Below are 20,218 nucleotides of genomic sequence, written 5' to 3' on the forward strand. Positions count from 1 at the left end.
ATAGTGGATTTATGGTTCTAATCCTGTAGAGAGTGGGCCATTTCTTACTATCTCTATGCCTTGTCCCCTCAGACCAAAGTGGGCAGAAGAAGTGTCTCAGAAAGCCACAGTTCTCAACAGCTCATCGAGAAAGGAGGCAGGAAGTAAGAAACCCTGTGCTGGAAGAAGAGGAAGGAGAGAAAGGAGGCTGATGTCCAGGTTACTAGACTATTTCCCAGCCTACACCCAGGCTGTGAGCTTCTCTCCTGGGCTACTTTTCCACCAGGCTTACACCCACCAGAATTATCCCACCCCACCCTGAAACCACTAGGAATTGTAAATGAAACTTGAAGTTAATAAACAAATGAGAGCCAGGTGCTGGTGTCTCACACATATAATCCCAGCTCCTAAGGAGGTTGAGATCTGAGGAACACAATTCAAAGCCAGCCCAGACAGGAAAGTTTGAGATTCTTATCTCCAATTAACCACTAGAAAACCAGAAGTGGCACTGTGGCTCAAAGTGGTAGAGCACTAGCCTTGAGCAAAAGGGTTCAGGGACAGTGCCCAGGCCCTGAGTTCAAGCCCCACAACCAACAACAAAAACAATGAGGTAGAGTAGGATCTTTCTTTTAAAAAATTATTTATTGGGTACAAGTAAGACTAGAAGACAAAGAGGACCATGCTGAATCCTTCAGCTTCAGCCCTTCAAGGGCATGAGATTCTTCAACTTAGGAACATTCTACATGGGACACACTCTTCTCTATAGTTCTCCCTTCATGTGTGACATGGCAAGTATACCTGCTTCCAGATTTCCACTTGTCGGGTGTCAGCATCAGGTAGCTACTGGCCATGTACTTGTTGTTGCTTTGTTTGGAGGGTTGGGTGGTCTCTACACCCTCAGTGATGATGATATCATCTTCCTTCCAAGCCACCATCACAGTGCGTGGGTAGAAGTCATTCATCAGACAGGCCAGGGTAGCCTTGTTGGCCTGTAACTCCTTAGGGGATGGTGGGAACAGTGTGACCAAGGGGGAAGCCTTGGGCTGACCTGTATGGAAAGAGGAGAGGCCAAGAGTTGTCATAAGAGAGCCAGGATCCTGGTGCCAGTGGCTCACACCTGAAATCCTAGCTCCTCAGGAGACTGAGATATGAGGATCATGGTTCAAAGCTGGCCTGGGCAAGAAAGCCCATGTGGCTCTTATCTCCAATGAACCACCAAAAAACCGGAAGTGGTGCTAGCCACCGGAATAGAGTGCTAGCCTTTGAGCAAAAGAGATCTGGGACATCACCCAGGCCCTGAGCTCAAGTCCCATGACTAACAAAAAAAAGCGAAAGGGAGAAAGAGAGCCAGGAGGTGGAAGACCAGCCTCCATCTAAACTCATTGTGAACATTCATTGTAGCCACCTTGTCCATCTAAAGACCCTCTTTTCCCACCATGCGAGACAATTTTAGACCATCCTAGAATCTCTCCCTAAGCTCACCCCAGAAACCTAGTCTAGTCTCACCCCTTGCAGCCTCAGTTTCCCCAATATCACTAGGGCTACTAATGCTTCTTCCTCCCTGATCTCTGAAGTCTGAGTTTAGAATCTGGCCCTAACCTTCTAAGCATAAATATAAGTCTAAGTTTCAGAGTATTCTCTGCCAATTAAGGTTTTCTTCTCGGCCTGGTAGGAAGATCCTGGTGGGTGTGGGAATACCTTGAATCTGTGCCCAGGGTACAGGAAATTCTACCCATCTTCTTAGCTCTCCTGGTGAGTCATGTGTTCTCCCCAGACAAGGAAGGACCCCTTCAATGTTCTTCTGTTCCCCTAGTTCCATTGGCCTGATCATAAGATTCTGCCTTGGCTATGTTCTTGGGGCTGCAGGGAAAGGCAGCCCTCTGCTTACCTCAGTAGATCCTGATTATTGCTGGTTTGTTTGTTTGTTTGTTTGTTTGAGGCTGAGGGGCTTCAACTCAAGGCCTGGTCACTATCTCTGAGCTCTTCTGTTCAACACGAATGCTCTACCACTTTGAGCCATAGTGCTAGTGGTTAATTGGAGATAAGAGTCTCACAGACTTTCCTGCCCAGGCTAACTTTGAACCTCAGTTCTCAGGTCTCAGCCTCATAAGTAGCTAGGATTGCAGGCATGAGCCACCAGGGCCTGGCTGTTGCTGATTTCTGATTTCTGATTTTACGTGGAAGCCTCTGAATACCACCTCCATTTGCAGCCTCATTCCTCCATTCCTAAATCTAATGTGCCCTAGGAGGAAGTGGGAAGCTCATGAACAGACAAGTGCCACAGAGCCCAATGATTCAGGGACAAAAGAGTGACCATCCTCGGAAGGCCAGACTCTGATCACTTTGCCCAGTTTGAGTTATCTGTATTCCTGTGTCCTCAGGGCCCAAGAGATTATCTGAAAGTTGTAGCCTAGAATGAGCCAGATCCTTCCCTCTGCCTCTGTTGATCTCTACTTGGGATGAATTTTTTAATCTCCTGAGGTGGAAGTCACAGCTTCAGCAGTGTCTTCTGTGCCTCATTTGTGGCCTTCCTAGCCTAGATGGACTTCTGATCCCTAAGTCCAGATTCTGTGGCTTATGGACCATCTCTAAGGCTCAGTCCTACTCTTCAGACTAGCTCCTGGTCCCCATTCTATCTCATAAGGGAAGAAGCTTTGATCCTTGGCCAACCTTCAGCTTGGGCTCTGGGACAAGGCCAGGTATAGGCACAGGAATCTGCAGGTAGATCTTCATGCTGATAAGGACCTTCCTGTAATTACAGAAGACCACCCACCTCCTTCAGACTAAAAGAAAGAAAAGGGCCAGTCCTAAAGGCTAACAAAGGAGAATAAGCTCCCTCGCCCCCCCAAAAAAAAGAGAAAAATTGGCTGGGCACGAATCCTAGCTACTCAGGAGCCTGAGATCCAAGGATCATGCAGGAAAGTCCATGAGACTCTTATCTGCAATTGACTACCAGAAAACCAGAAGTAGTACTATGGCTCAAGGTGGTAGAACAGTAGCTAGCCTTGAGCAAAAACAGCTCAGGGAGAGTTCCCAGACCCCAAGTTCAAGCCCCATGACTAACAAAAATAAAAGAGAGAAAAACAGATAACAATTGGGAGGGACAGGCTGGAAAAGGTCATGAGAGACACTTACCTAGGACAGTAAGCTGGGTTCCACTGCCAAAAACAGGCTGTGGTGACTGAGGCGCAGACCAAAATCCACCGGTCCAGCACCTGGTGCCTGCCTCTGGGGGGATAGGATGGAGTGGGAACCTGTTGAACACAGGCACAAAGCTGTGGTGGGTATACTGTGTCCTGAGTGAATGGTAAGTGGGCAGAGAGCCTCTCAGAAATCTGTCCCTTGGTAGCAGGCAAGCACCCCACCATGCCTCTCCCTCCCCACTTGTGCCATCTGATGCTCAGAAAATCTCTGAGTGTCTTCTCAGGTGGCTGTGAGGTGGCAGGGAGTCCTGAGCTGGCTCATTTTAGGGCTTCTGAATGTCCTTCTCAAAGTTTCCCATGGTCTAGACAGACTGGTTTCCTCCATGGTCCCAGGAACACTGGGGTATTTCAGACTTAAGGTGCTCCTAGATGGAGACTCCTCTATATTTGTTTCTGTTCAAGGAGGTGCAGCTCAGTCCCATGATACTCATGAGACCTTCTCTGATCTTTCAGACCACTATGCATAACTCCATCTATCCACCATTCATCTGTCTCTCCATCTGTTTGTCCCTCCATCCTTATAAGTACCATTTCTTCATCCAGCTTATTCACCCATCCACCTACCCATCATTCATTCATCTGTCTACCCATCTGTATCCATTTGCCCATCCTCTGTCCATTTGCCATTCATCTGCCCATTCATTCACCTGTCCATCTTGTTTTCACAAGGCATTCTTTCTCATGGTTAGGACAGTTCGGAGTCCCTTTGGTTCTTATCTTTATATCCCTCTAACTCCTCTCAGATCAAGGTGCACAAACCCCTCACCATGGTCAGTCCAAGCTCCTTCCTCAGTTCTTGTCGCACTTGCTGTTTCTGTACTTGATGTAATGTTAAGTTCACCCTTTTTCCCAGTGGTTCTCTTCTCCAAGGTATCTCAGAGCACTCACACTCCTCTTTTACTCCTTGGCCCATGCCTGGCTGATGGTCCCCAGACCATCTCTAGATCCTCCTTCCTTATCATCTTCCCGCAACATTCATTCCCATAACTTGACTGTATAATAAGGTACCAATCTATCACCACTGAAAAGCACCTCCTCAGCTCCACCGAAATTTGCCTCTTGACCATCAACAGCCAGATGCCCAATAGGAAATTTAAATTTATCATATCCAGATGCCTTGCCTCCAACTCAGCTCTGTCTTCATCACAACAATGGCCATGAGTGTTCTTGTTCACTTTCAAGCTGGAAACATGGAGTCATTGTAGACTTTAGTCATTGCCCCTCCCACACTGGAACCACATCTCTGTCATTGCAGTCTACATCTAAATAATCCAAGATGCATTGGATTTATAAACTGATTTGTTGGGTTGAAAACCCTTTGTGCAGCTATTTAAAGATTTTTTTTTTGGTGGGGGGCTGTCATGGGGCTTGAACTCTGGACCTGGGCACCCAGGTCTAGCACTCTACCACTTGAGCCACAGTGCCACTTCTGGTTTGCTGGTACTTTATTGTAGATAAGAGTCTCATGGACATTCTTGCCCGGGCTTGCTTTGAACCATGATCCTCAGATCTCAGCCTCCTGAGTAGCTAGGATTACAGGAGTGAGCCATGGACACGCGTGGCTAAAGATAATTTTTAATGAGAAAAATATATATATAAAGTAAATTCTACCCCTAAGTCCTTATCCAATGGGAATGAAAACTGAAGTTCAAACAAAAGTTTGTATGAAAATGTTTATAAAAGCTTTATTCATCTTTACCCCAAACTAGAAACAACTCAAGTATTCCTCAGCTGAGGAATGGCCAAATGAATGACGAAACTCATAAATGAAATCCTAAGCCAGGTGCCAGTGGCTCACACCTGTAATCCTAACTACTCAGGGGGCTGAGATCTGAGGATCAGTTCAAAACCAGCCTGAGCAGAAAAGTTCCCATGAGACTCTTATCTCCAGTTAATCACATTAAAACCAGCTGTGGAGCTGTGGCTCAAAGTGGTAGAGCACTAATCTTGAGCAAAAGTGCTCAGGGACAGAGCCCAGGCCCTGTGTTCAAGCCCCACAGCTGACAAAAATAAAAATAATAAAATTTGATGGCTCAGTGGTAGAGCGTTTGCCTTGCTGCATGAGGCCCTGGGTTCGATTCCTCAGCACCACATAAGAAAAAAGCCGGAAGTGGCGCTGTGGCTCATAGTGGTAGAGCGCAACTTTGAGCTGAAGAGCTGAGGGACAGCGCCCAGGCCCAGAGTTCAGGCCCCACAACTGGACCCAAAAAAAATTAAAATAAAATAAAATTTTAAAAGCTAATCCCCAGAGATCACGCATTGCATAGAATATGGATGCTGGTCAGTGGTGAGCACAGGCTGAGCAGGTGTAAGGCCCCAGGTTCAATCCTGAACTCTACAAACACACCATACACCCCAAAAAATATTGTAGCATATCCTTGAAATGATGTAAGTATGGAAATGAAGGCCTAACTACTAGTTGCCATGGAGTAAGGATGGTTTGGGAGAGAGATGGAAGTGAGTGTCACTTTCAAAGATCAACATGGATGATGATTGTGCTGACAGAAAGGTTCTGTCCCGGACTGGGAAGGTGGCTCAGTGGTAGAGTGCTCGCCTTGCATGCATAAGGCCCTGGGTTCAATTCCTCAGCACCACATAAGCAGAAAAAGCCGGAAGTAGGTGCTGTGGCTCAAGTGGTAGAGCACTAGCCTTGAGCTGACGAGCTGAGGGACAGCACCCAGGCCCAGAGTTCAGGCCCCACTACCGACCAAAAAAAAAAAAGGTTCTGTCCCTTTCCTGTAGCCATGCCCATGTTCTAGTAGTGATATTTTACTGTAACTTTAAGAAACTAAAGAGTACATGGGATGCCTCTGTATTATTTATTATAATTTAAGGTGAATCTATAAATATGCCAAAATAAAAAGGTTTAGTTCATTAAAGTACAAGAACAAAAATCTTATTGTAATGATTCCACTGACATGGTATTCCAGATAAAGCAAAAGTAGAGTCAGCTGGGCACCAGTGGCTCCTAGGTAATCAAGAGGGTGAGTTCTAAGGATCAAAGCTAGCCTGAGCAGTAAAGTCTGTGAGACTCTTATCTCCAATTTACCAGCAAAAAGCAGAAATGGAGATGTGGCTCAAGTGGTCGAGTGCCACTTTTGAGAGAAGCTAACGGATAGTGCCTAGACTGTGGGTTCAAGCCCCAGTACCAGCGCGCACACACACACACACACACACACACAGTAGAAAGTTGTAAAAAACCATAAAGGCAAATGCCAAGACTAGGGTAGCTGACTATAGAAAATCATCTATATTTAATAATTTTACTGCAGTGATACAGTTTTCTAAAAAAAATAGTATATGCTACTTTTCTTTACAATAGCAAAAAGTAGAGCTCAGACGGAGTAAAACAGCAATAGAAAAATGCTTATTAAGATATATTAGAATTTATTTTTTAATCTTTATTTCACTGCAGTGACACACCAGGGACGTACTAGAGTTTGTTTTCCTCCTATTGATTTACATTTCTGGATGTTCCTACCTTTTCCACCTGGCCTTCAAATCTGACCTCAAAGATTGGTGGCACTAATTTCTCCAAAACATAAAATCCAATTCTGAAAGTCGCCAGTATAGTCAAAAATGTAGAGAAATGAACATAAAAATAATAACTATAAAAAATAATCAGCCCAACCAAAATATTTTTAAATTAATAAACAAATCCCACTTCAGGACAACCTCAGGGCAAAAGCCAGAACACCAGAGAAAACATCCCATCTCTCTTTCGTTCTCTAGCTTTTGTCTTTTTCTTTTACTTTCTTTTTCTTTTTCTGGTACTAGGACTTGAACTCAGGGCCTGGGCATTCACCAACCCTTAGCTTTTTCACTCAAGTCTGGCTCTCTTCCAGTTGATCCATACCACTACTCTGGCTTTTTGGTTGTTAATTGGAGATAAGAGTCTCACAGACTTTCCTGCCCAGGCCGGCTTCAAACCATGATCCTCAGGTGTGAGCCACCACTACTGGGCTTCTCTGTCTATTGTTTCTCCAATGAGCCACAGGGTTATTCCCACAACTAGTCAGGCCCACCCCCTCATCATCTCCAGGCCTAATCTCAGTAAGATGTTAATAAACAAATCAGTAAAGTACATCTTTGAGGAACCTAACCCTTCTTTTCAGAATAATTTTGCTTAAAATATAAACCCCACTGATACAATTACAGCCTTTTCTTAAATGTTCATCAAAAAAGCCAGGGCCAACCTGGGCACCAGTGGCTCACATTTATAATCATAGACACCTGGGAGGCTGATAGAAAGAGAATCACAATTCAAGGCTAGCCTTGAGCAGGAAAGCTCACAAGACTCCCTCTCCCTTCTTTTTTTTTTTTTTTTTTTTAGATGTCAGGATCTGAACTCAGGACTTCAGGCTTGCAAGACAGGCACTCTACTGTGGAGACATACCTCTCCCAGCCCTTTCCTGCACTAGTTATTTTTTAGACTTTTTGCCTTAAGCATAGGTCTGGGCCACAGTCTGCCTATATATATTAGGTCTCGGGTTGTAGGTAGGAAAATAGCTACCTGCCACTGTGTGCAGCTCTGCTCTGCATTGAAAAGGGATCTCACAAAACTTGATGTGTCCAGGTGGCTTTAAAGTACAATCTTCTCTATCTCAACATCTCAGATAGCTAGGCATTAGGCACTAGTGCCCAGCTTAGACCCCTTCTGAACACATTGCTGGTTATGGTAGCATGCACCTTTCATTCTAGCTACTACAGAAAGCCTAAAATAGGTAGATCTCAGTCCAGGTACATGCCTGGACAGGAAGTGAGAACTTATCTCAAAAATAACCAGTACAGAAAGGCTGGAAGCATGGGTTAGTGGTAGAGCACCTACCTCGCAAGCACAGGCCCTGATTTCCAACCCAGAACCACCAGAAAAAAGAAAAAAGAAAGAAAAAAGTCAAGGCTGGTCCTTGCTCCTCCCTCTCCTATTGCCCTCCTCCCCAAGCTTATCCCCATATCTGCCTGAGTCACCCCAACACACCCCTAGAGTCTCCCTAGCTCTAGATTCTTGTCCCTCCCCACCTATTCAAGTTAAGTCATATTTCTTTCCCCAAGAATACACAGGTGAAATTTGACCTTCTTGGGTGCAGCATCTCTTACCACCATCTTGATCCCAGGGCCTACTGTCTACAGCCTTGACCACCAAGCCTTCCTGAGAGTTCTGGACCTTCAGAACCTCTTTCTGGGCAAATTTCTTACAGATTTTACACTGAATGTGACCATCAGCTAAGCCCATCTTCTCTTCCTGAGGTGTTGATTTGGTGTAAGTCTTGTGTCTTTGGGAATTGGCCTCCCTAGACACTGTCATTCTGGTAGAAACTCCTAGCCCAGCAACCCAACAAGCAGAGGTGCTAACTCAGCCTCCATGGTGGAGCTGCCCCTACAGTAGAATCTGGGGCCTTACTATGGTCACCCCAACAATCCCCAGGTGGTTGCCAGGAGGCAAAGGCCCTTTCTAAGCAGAATGCCTCAAGGTAGTGGACTTGTCCGCTCTACTTTGGAGATGGGGGGTATGGGGAGAACTGGAGAACATGAAACTTGGGCCTTGAGGGCTGGATCCATGAGCTAGGTGGCCTTAGCGTTATTATTCCAGTCTGTAAACCAGATGGCAGTAGGGTCTGCCTTGTGTGACCAGTAAGAGGAAGAGTCTACCCCTATAATGATTAGCACCTGTGCACCTGAAGCAGATTTTCAGGGCTTTGTCTTTGGACTCTCCACAGCATACAGAGAAGAGGAAATTACACTCCCACCATCCATAAAGCAGCTTGTCTGGACAGCAACGACTATCCACTGCCTGAAAGCTCTCTTCCAGGGCCTCCATTTCTGTACTACCCAGGGACTAACAGGAGGTTTGTGCATCACTGACTTTAAGCTAGATTTTTAGTTAATTTAAGGGGAGCCAGAAGATTTGTGAACCAAGGTGTACAATATTTCAATACAATAGGCACACACCTGTAATCCTAGCTACTCAGGAGGCTCAGACCTGGGGATGGAAGCCAGCCTGGGAAGGAAAGTCCATTAACCACCAGAAAACCAGAAGTGCAGCTTTAGCTCAAAGTGGTAGAGGCTGACAAAAAAAATAGTAGTAGTAGTAGTTGTTGTTGTTGTAATGCATATGGGAAATAGTGGCTCACATCTATAATCCTAGCTACTCAGCAGGCTGAAATATAGAACATTAAGTCTGAAGCCAGTCTGGGCAGAAAAGCCCACAAAATTCCAACTCCAATTAACCAGCAAAAAGATAGATATCGCTCAAATGGTAGAGTACCAGCCATGATTTAGAAAGAGAGAGCATGAGGCACTGAGTTTAAGTCCCAATCCCAATACTATATTAATAACAATAATAGTAATGCAAACGTCCATAATAATCAAAATAGAAGCACTGAAATGAATCCCAAGATAGGGACACAAGAGGTTTTATTTTGTTGCTGTTCTTGTTATTGTATTTATAATGTACTATGTGATTTTTTTTTGTTTCTTTGTATGTTCTTCCCCCATGTTACAACCCCTGTTGTCAATGTATTTGATTCCAGTGTCCTGCATCTTGTATATTCATTTTTCTAATTTGGGGAGGGGAAGAGAAATAACAAAATACTGGAATAAGAATACAGGATGACCCATTGTAACAATGAGATGTACAAGATACTATGTTGACAATGAACTTTACAACTTTGCAGAGGCGGGGGAAGAGTTGGGGAGGTGAGGAGGAAAGAGATGGTAGAGGAAAAATAAAGGAGGGTGTAACAAGGCTCCATAGGAAATAGGCTCATTACCTTGCTCATGTAATTGTAACCCTTCTGTACAGTATCTTTACAATAAAAAATATATACTAAGAACAAAAAAAAATAGAAGCACTGTAAGCCAGCAGTTTCCTAGACTTTTCCTCTCAAATTGCTCCTTCTCACCTCTCACCATCATTACTACCTTTCCCTTCAGTCACTAGTTCCTGCCTTTAGCCCGGGTCCCACCCACCCACCCACCCAAATCTTCCCACAAGCCAGTCTTTTACCTGCCCCACAGGCTCCAAAGTCTGGACCAGCTGCTTCTTGCCCGGACACTAACATCCACGGCCCTATTCTGGGGTGCTGCTCTTGGAAATAGCAGACCCTGGGTGCCCAGGGCCAGAGCTAGAAGCAACAGACCCAAAACAGTCCCACACTGCCAGGAAGCAGGGCCTGGGCCATGAAAAATATGACCTGTCCCAGATTTCATCTTCCCTTAAGATCAAAGGTTTCTTAAGCCTCACTTGTGATGGCTTCCTGGAGAGAAGGACCCTACTCTTTGTGCAGGCAGCAGCTTTTCCAATGCAAATGAGGCTGTGTGGACCATGTTTGATCCCTGCCCTCAAGCCCTGCCCCTCTGTGATCCCTATGATGCATAGCCATCTCTCCCAGAGGGGCATTTGCCAACTGCCCTGCTGTGGTCAGATCTGAGTTCAACTGTCTCATTCAACAGCTGCATGCCTGGTCCCTACCCCTGGGGCGTGAGGGGGCCACACCTGACTCACTCTCAGGCCTGGTTCCCAAACGATACCTTGGATCTGTGAAGCATATCTCTGGGTCTCTGAGGGCTTGAGCTAGGGGAAGGGCACAAGGAAGAAAGGGAGAAACTTTAGCAGGAAGGAAAGCAGAAAGGATAAAATAACAAAAAATGGTGTTCAATGCCCCACATTCATCATCCATCTCACTGATCTCAGATCCCATACACAGACACACATCTCCCAAAGGTATAATTGGCAAACATTATCTGTGTGTGGTGGCATATCTCTGTCGCCCCAACGTGCAGGAAACAAAGGTAGCAAGACCGTGAGTTTCAGGCCAGACTGAGACCCCAACACACACACACACACACACACACACACACACACACACACACACACACACACACACACAAAAGGCGCTGGTGGTTGGGACCTGTAATCCTAGCTACTCAGGAGTCTGAGATCTGAGGATCACAGTCCAAAGCCAGGCCAGGCCAGAAAGTCTGTGAAACTCTTATCTCCAATTAACTACCAGCAACTGGAATGGCACTGTGACTCAAAGTGGTAGAGCACTAGCCTTGAGCAAAAGAGCTCAGGGACAGCACACAGACCCTGTGTTCAATCCCCACAGCTGACAAAAAAAAAAGTAAATAAGATAAAAAAAATCATTCATGCTATACAACATAATATTTTTCTATTGGCACTGTGTAAACATTGTGAAATGATCTGATCAAATACTATATTTTCCATCTCACCTGGTTGTTGTTTTTTTAATTGTGAAAATACTGTACAGAGGGGTTACAATTACATGGGCAAGATAATGAGTACATTTTTTTTAACTGTATTTTTTTTGTCTTTTCTTTTTTGGTACTGGGGATCGAACCCAGGACATTGCACTTGCTAGGCAAGCGCTTTGCCACTGAGCTACATCCCAGCCCATGAGTACATTTCTTATCAAGCATTGTAGCCTCCTCCTTTGTTTCCCCTTCCCATCCCTTCCCATCATCCCCCCAAGCCCCCCACCCAATCCTCCCCGCTTCCCCCACACACCAAAGTTGTAAAGTTCGTTTTCAACATAACGACTTGTACATCTCATTGTTGCAATGGGTCCACCTGTATCCCTATTTAAATGATTTGCTTTTCCCCTTCCCCTCCACAAATTATACCGATATCAAATACAGTGAAAGCAGGGGTTATACTGTAGGGGAGGGACATACAAAGCAACAAAGAAATAATCTTATAAATGTGTTAGAAACAATCACATGAAAGAAAAAAAACATTTGAATACATATCTTAGGGTTCATTTCCCTAACATCACCTTATCTGACCTTTTCTGCTTGACTCAGACATATACTAGATATTGCAAATAAGGGAAACCATGGGACCTATGTTTCTGGTTGTTGTTTTTTTCTGGAGTGAGAATATTTCAGGTCCATTGTCTTAGCAGTTTTCAGGTACACATAATCAACTACAGGCTCCATACTACACCACAGAGCTCCAGTGCTCTTCACAGTTCTTATCCAGAGGCCAGTAATTTTCTCCCAAGTGGCGTATAGATTCACAGGCTATCCCAGACATCCCTTTGTCTGCTCTTTAACCATGATCACAAGATACTGAAATAGACTTCTTGTTATCCCAGGAAGATCACAGGGGCCATTCATGATGAGCTCACACCCTGATGCAGCTCTGCTAGGATTCCTGTGTGCCACACTGACTGAGGACCTGAGGACCAGACATTATATTCTGGTCAAACTCATGGTACAGGGGAGATGGGCAAGGCTACAAACAATAAAGGGTTTACATTCTCTGAAATATTTCATGCAGGACACACACATACACACACACACACACACACACACACACACACAGCAGAGAGCAAGTGGGCCCAAGGGGTAGCTCCATAGGACCCACAGTGATCTGGGCAGATAGTCAGTGGGACCAGACTCCTAGCTGACCAGCTCTCTCCACCTACCCTGTCAACATCTCTACCCTGTCAACATCACTAAGAAGAGAAACACAAACCATGGCCCACTTGGCAGTGACTGACCACAGTAAAAACAGAATTTAGCTTGGGAAGAATGAAAGCACAACACCTAAAAGAAAGCCTATGAAGAGACACCAGTGTTACATGTGCTAAAGAAGACTATCCCCAAGACTCAGAGATCTTAAAAAGAGTTAATGTTAGGGCAGGGCACCAGTAGTTCATGCCTATAATCCTAGCTATTCAGGAGACTAAGATCTGAGAACTGTGATTCAAAGCCAGCCTGAGCAGAAAAGTCCATGATAATCTTATCTCCAATAATCACTAAAAAACCAGAAATGGAGCTGTAGCTTAAGTGATAGAGTGCCAGCCTTGAGCCAAAAAAAAAAAAAGCAAGATAACATGTAGGCTCTGAGTTCAGGCCTAGGGGTGTGTGGTGTGTGTGTGTGTGTGTGTGTGTGTGTGCAGAGAGAGAGATCTCAGAAACCACTGTGACACACATAGATGTTGCATACAGGCACAGGTGGGAGGGGGTTCAGCTGTGTGTGTGTGTGTGTGTGTGTGTGTGTGTGTGTGTGCATTTCTCTTTGTTGCCCACTTCCTAGCATGTGTATGTAGTTTGTTTCCCAAAGGTTCAGATACTAGAAGCTTGGTCTCTAGTGTAGTTACTTGGCCCTATTTGCATGTCCTTTCTGTTTCTTTGCCATGCTATGACCAGGATGCCAGAACCATGTTATTTGGACTTTCCAATCACCAGAATCATGCTCCAAATAAAGCTCTTTTTTTTTAATGTTCTTAGCCTCTGGCATATTATTCTAGCAACAGAAAACAAACTGACACTGTACTCTAGGAAATTCTCTCCCAGGTTCACAGATATTGCTTTCAACCAGAACTCAATCTTAATTTTAAAGGTAATATGAATAAACTGGACATGGTGGCTCATGTTTATAATCCTGGCTCTCTGGAGGCTGTGAATGGAGGGTCGTGGCTTAAGGCCAGCTCTAGCAGGGAAATTCATGAGAGACCTTCTCGATTGATAGCTGAGCACAATGCTTATTATCCCAAGCTATGTGGGAGGCTGAGATGGGCAGTATCATAGTTCCAGGCCTTACTTGGCAGAAGAATCTACAAGAATCCATCTCAAAGGAAGAAGCTGGACATTGTAGTGTATGCCTGTCATCCCAGCTAAGACAGAAGCCTAAAACAGGTGCTTGCAGTCCTGGTACATGTTTGGGCAGGAAGTGAGTTCTGTGCTCAAAACTAGCCAGCACAAAAAAAGTCTTGGAATATAGCTCAGTGGTAGGCAGCTTGCCTAGTATATAAGAGGCCCTGTGTTCAAACTTCAGCAGTTCCAAAAAGTATAAAATAAAATAAATAGCATGAGAGCATCAGGAGCAAAAACAAGACTTTGAGGCAATCTCTCCATGCACTTAGAACAAAGCAAAAGCCTTACAATAACTTCTGTGCCCTTCAACCTCATCTTCTCTCTTTTCTCCCCTCTCCATTTCCATCAGTCCAGTTCCTCATAGAACAATCACACAGGTCCCCCGTGCTTCTGCCTGGGATTATAAACTCTGGAAACTCATAGATTCATTTGAAAGATATAGAGATAGAGATAGAAGGTTCTGATTTAAGTGTGTCTTCAGTAGAATTGCCTGCTCAGAGGCCACCACAAGAGAACAGAGCCATTAGCACACTTGGATATGAAAAACCATCTTCCACCAAGCACAAGTGGCTCATACCTGTAATCCTAGCTGTTCAGGGGGCTGAAATCCAAGGATCATAGTTGAAAGCCAGCCCAAGCAGGACAGTCTGTGAGATACTTATCTTTATTTAACCATCAGAAAACCAGAAGTGGAACTGTAACTCAAAAACTGTGCCAGTCTTGAGCAAAAAAGGTCAGGGACAGTGTCTGCAAAGTCAAGGACAGTGCCCCTTTATAAAAAAGGAATAATGTTTAATTCCTTTCCAACAGATACACACTGAGTGCCAGTCACTTTGATGAGCACAGTAATATTTTTTAAAAGATAAAAATATTCTTAATTTGTACAGTGTTCAATATTTAAGTCAGAAAAAAATATTCTGACTATAAACAGCTAATAATCTAAGAAAGATAAGTGAAAGGTTACAAATACACCTTTTAAAAATTGTGAAAAGGGAGGCTGGGAAGGTAGCTCAGTGGTAGAGTACTTGCCTTGCATTCATAAGGCCCTGGGTTCAATTCCTCAGCACCACATAAGCAGAAAAAGCTGGATGTAGCGCCGTGTATCAAGTGGTAGAGCACTAGCCTTGAGCTTAAGAGCTGAGGGACAGTGCCCAGGCCCAGAGTTCAAGCTCCATGACCAACAAAAAAAAAATTGTGAAAAGGGATAGGTGCCAGTAGCTCAGTCTTGTAATCCTAGCTACTCAGGAAACTGAGATTTGAGGATTGCAGTTCAAAGCCAGCCTGAGGAGGAAAGTCCATGCTGACTCTTATCGCCAATGAATCACCAAGTAGCAGGAAGTAGAGCTGTGGCTCATGTGGTAGAGCGCCAGAGTTGAGCAGTAAAGCTAAGAAACAATGCCCAGGCCCTATGTTCAAATCCCAGTACTGGCATAGGAAAAAGAATAATAAATTGTTACAAGGGCTGTGAAGGAAACACCAAAATAGAAAACAACAAGGCATGTGTTTCACATTAAGTGACTGGAAAAAGCCTCTCTGGGGAAATGACATTTCAACTGAGACCCAAGAATAGAGTAGAGGGAGTTTATAAAGTGACACTACCTGCCCTTTAAAGCACAGAAATATTAAGTTCCAAATAGAATATGATAGAGTTAAGCTAAAAGAAGCCCTTTCAGGCTCTGACCTGCAACCCTAGCTACTCAGGAGGCTGAGGTGTAGAGGACCATAGTTTTAAATCAGGATGGGCAGAAAAGTCAGAGAAACTCCATCTCCAAATTAACCAGCAAAAGGCAGGATGGAGGCTTGGTTCAAGAGGTAGGATACCTGCTGAGCAAGAAAATGGAGTAAGCACAGCTACAGAGGTCAAATCCTAGAACCACCAAAAAATAAAAAGAAGATTAAGTAAGACCAGAGGTCAAATTTGTAATTTTTCAGTTTATAAACAGCTAGTTCCTAATGAAGCTAGATTCATATATTTCTAATTTGTTTTTGCAACTACTCTTTTTCTTTCCCATTACATCCTCAGCCATCTTTCTTGAAATCCTAGCTTAAACAGTATCTTCTATGAAGTATCCTAATTTGAAACATCTTCCTGTTATGCTTTATTTAAAAGCATATTTTTCCTTTATATATAGATATAGTAGAGGTAGTAGTAGTAGTAGTAGTAGCAGTCACTCATGGGCTTGAACTCAGGTCTTCGGTGCTATCTCTGAGCTCTTAGCTCAAGGCTAGTGCTCTACCATTGAGCCAAAGCTCCACTTCCTGTTTCCTAGTGGTTAATTGGAAATAAGAGTCTCACAAGGACTTTTCTGCCTGAGCTGGTTTTGAACCACAATCTTCAGATCTCAGCCTCCTTAGTAGCTAAGGTAACAGGCATGAGCCACCAGAGTCCAGCTTTATATTTAATATTTAAATGCATATTACTTTCCTTTGTACAGTGTTGATAACCATCAGAGATGGGGGATACTGGAATCGAGACTCTGGACCTTTTGCTTGCTGAACTACACATATCCCAGTCTTTTTTCGCTTTAGTTATATTTTAGATCTCATATTTTTACCTGAACAGGAATGGACCACATCATCCTATTTATGCTTCCCATGTAGCTGTATACCACCCTGCCAGCTGATGGTGGAAATGAGGGTCTGATGAATTTTTTGCCTCGATAGTCTCAAACCATGATTCTTTCCGTCTCAGCCTCCCAAGTGCCTGATTTACAAATGTGAGCCCCCATACCTGGCCCTAAAAATGTCTTTTAATGAGTAAATGGTTGAATAAACTGTGATAAAGCATACCATAGAATAAAATGCAGCAATAAAAAGAAATGGAAGCTTGATACAGGTGACAACTGTGACAACTTAAAAGGAATTATGTTGAGCAGAAAAGGTCTCATACTATGTGGTTTTATTTATAAGACATCTTGAAGTGATAAAAATATAAACATGGAAAAAATTAGTTCTTGTAGGAGTTGGAAATGGGAGGAAAAAGGAAAATACTATGGCTATAAAAGCCTGCCTTGAAGCTGGGCACTGGTGTCTCACACTTGTAAAATCCTAACTACTCAGGAGGTTGAGGTCTGAGAATCATGGTTCAAAGTCAGCCCAGGCAGAAAAGTTTGTGACACTCTTAGTGCCAATAAACTACCAAAAAGCCAAAAGTGGAGCTGTGGTTCAAGTCGCAGAAAGGCTAGTCTTTAACACAAAAGCTCAATGACAGTGTCCAGGCTCTGAGTTCAAGCACCAAGACTGGTACCAAAAAAGAAAAATGTTAGCCCTGGCAGACAAATCCACAAGATTCTTATATCCAGTTGACCAACAAAAATAGCCTTGAACAATAAAGCCAAGAAAGAGGACAAAGCCCTGGATTCAAACTCCAGTACTGGCATACACACACACACACACACACACACACACACACACACACACTTTTGAATAGTCTTGTCCTAGTGCAAAAAAATGAATTTAAATACTTATAAGCTTGTAATACTGACAAACTAAACTTAAATGATGTTGACATATTGATTCCCTTACTATGCTAGTTGGTCAATAAGAGGGAGAAATCAAATAGTTATTCTGCATTCATTATTCAACTAGTCCCTGTGGGTGAGGAGTTATTGTTGTTGTTTGAGCTCACTGTGTAGCCTAGGCTGGCCTCAAACTCTTCATTCCGCTGCCTCAGCCTCAGTGCTGGGATTACAGGCATGGATGAGTGGGAATTTTCTTTTTCTTTTCCTTTTCTTTTTTTTTTTTTTTTTGTCAGTCATGGGGCTTGAACTCAGGGCCTGGGCTTTGTCCTAAGCTTTTCTACTCAAGGCTAATACTCTACCACTTAGAGCCACAACGCTACTTCTGGTTTTTGCAAGGTTAATTGGAGATAAGCATCTGACAGGAACTTTTCAGCCCGGGCTGCCTTCAAACCTCAATCCTCAGATCTCAGCCTCCCAAGTAGCTAGGATTACAGGCATGAGTCACTAGCACCTAGGTTCTGCGTTTTTGTCAGAGGTCCTATGATCTAGAATGACACCTTCTCTTCCATCGCTCCCATATGTTTAAAGTTCAGGAATTTCCCTAAATCTTCCCTGCAATAGCCTACTTCAAGCTTGCCTTTTCCATGTCCCCTCTCAGTTGCTGACCCTAATCACTAGCAAGCATCAGAAGGTGTGTGTTTGTGAAAGGGTTAGTCAAGCAGGCAGAGACAGAGAGACAAAGACAAAATGAAAGAATGTGGTCAGCCGTAAATGTGTCTGGATTCCTTCTCTCCTGCTTTAGGGAATCATAACCACCCTCACCATCTATTTAGATCCCAGGATAGCAGATCCTTTGGAACTGAAGAAGTCACTCAATTAGCCATTTACTTATTCATTTATCCAATCAGCTTTCTTACTACCTAGTATTTCACATACACAAAACACATCCTGCCCATTGGGAGTTTGCAGTCTTACTAAATAAAATGGAGCTGTATGATAAGTAGATAGGTACTAAATCTGGCTAGGAAAACAGACTGTATAGTGGAGAAAAGGAATAACTACATGAAAAGGACAGGAAAATTTTGCTCAAGGAGGGAGAATTGTCATCATTGTGGAGCCCTGAGCATGAACAAAACTTTGAAACAACATAGCAAATCAAGTGCTTGACCCATTGCAATATTGGCTTACTGTGGCCACAATGGCCATGGAGGGATATGCAAAATGGACATGAAGAGATATACAAAAAATAAGAGAATCTGAGCCAGCTTCTAAGGGCTTTGCAGTGAGAAGAAATCTCAATTTTATTCCTCCAGTCTGTGCTGTATTTTCACAAGCCATAGGGAACTTTTGCTTACTTGGTGCAGCTAGTCTGAACTAAGATGAGTCACAAACATAAATTATATACTGGATTTCAAAGACTACCAAAAATAAGGTGTAAACAACCTCATACCTTTTTATATTGATTTATGACAGAAATGATCCTATCATTCCAGTGATAAAAATACAACATTAGAAATCATTTCGCCTGCCAGGTGCCAGTGTCTCATGCCAGTAATCCTAGCTACTCAGGAAGCTGGGATCTCAGGATCAAGGTTTGAAGCCATCCCAGGCTAGAAAACCCATAAGGCTTTTATCTCCAATTAACTACCGGAAAACCAGAAGTGGTGCTGTGGCCCAAAGTGGCAGAATGCTAGCCTTGAGCAAAAAAGCTCATGGACAGCACCTAGGCCCTGAGTTCAAGCCCCATGAACAACAACAAAAAAAAAAAAAGAGTTAAAGAAGAGAGAGAAATCATTTCACCTATTCATACTTTATTTTAGATAGGGATCTCACTTAAGGACTCAAGCAATCCTCCCTCTTCAGCCTCCCAAGTTAGCTGGTACTATAGGCACGTGCCACCATATCTGGATTTTTTTCTAATATAGCCACTGGAAGATTGGAAACCACAGATGTAGCTTACCCACATGCCTTATAACAGGGAAGAGAGTCAAGACTGAGAAAGGAAAAGTATAGGCAAGGCTGGGTCCAGGAAAAATAAGGATGCAATCAACAAACTTAGTGTTGTTGGCTTATACCTGTAATTCTAGCTAATCAGGAAGCTGAGATCTGAGGATCAAAGTTCAAAGCCAGCCTAGGCAGGAAAGTCTGTGAGACTCTTATCTCCCATTAACCAGCAAAAAGCCAAAAGTGGAGTTGTGGCTCAGGTGGTAGAGTATTAACCTTGAACAAAAAAAGCTAAGAGACAATGCCCAGACTCTGAGTCCAAGCCCCCAACTGGGTGTACACACACACACACACACACACACACACACACACACACACACAATCAAAATTACAGTGAAAATTAGTTATAGTTATATATTATACCCACTATCAGACTATGATAATTACAAACATAAATATGAATTAAACAATAGAATTATTAAGACACAAAAAGTATATTCTGAGAACTGACTTTACCACTGTGGGGGACATTTGACAATATCTAGAGACATTTGGAGTTATCACAAATGGGGGAAGCAGGGGCTGGGAAGGTGGCTCAGTGGTAGAGCGCTTGCCTTGCATGCATGAGGCCCTGGGTTCTATTCCTCAGCACCACATAAGCAGAAAAAAAAAAGCCGGAAGTGGCGCTGTGGCTCAAGTGGTAGAGCGCTAGCCTTGAGCTGAAGAGCTGAGGGACAGCGTCTAGGCCCAGAGTTCAGGCCCCACGACCCGACCCAAAAAAAAAAAACAAATGGGGGAAGCATTTGTTGTGTTCTGACTTCTGCTGGGCAAAAGTCAGGAATTCTGTTCCACATGCTACAATACACAGACAGCCCCACAACAAAGAGTTATCCAGCCCACAATGTCACTAGTACCAACAAAGGCAATCTGCCTTTCGCATATCATGTGACACATGTTCCTAGAGGACCAATGAAGACTTTTCTATGCTGTCTGTAGAAGCTCAGCTAC

General features: G+C 43.7%; 1 protein-coding gene across 1 annotated transcript; it reads right to left on the bottom strand.

Moving 5' to 3' along the window:
* Positions 1–628: 628 nt before the first annotated feature.
* Positions 629–10,469, bottom strand: Igll5 (immunoglobulin lambda like polypeptide 5). The gene is made up of 3 exons (XM_042666182.1): positions 10,189–10,469; positions 3,115–3,233; positions 629–1,027 (listed from the first exon to the last, which is right to left on the bottom strand). Exons 1-3 carry the CDS (start codon positions 10,389–10,391, stop codon positions 708–710), a joined length of 642 nt encoding a protein of 213 aa, XP_042522116.1. The 5' UTR covers positions 10,392–10,469; the 3' UTR covers positions 629–707.
* Positions 10,470–20,218: the final 9,749 nt, after the last annotated feature.

This window comes from Dipodomys spectabilis, unplaced genomic scaffold (assembly GCF_019054845.1).
Source record: "Dipodomys spectabilis isolate Male_0828 unplaced genomic scaffold, ASM1905484v1 ptg000363l, whole genome shotgun sequence".
NCBI classification, from domain to species: domain Eukaryota; kingdom Metazoa; phylum Chordata; class Mammalia; order Rodentia; family Heteromyidae; genus Dipodomys; species Dipodomys spectabilis.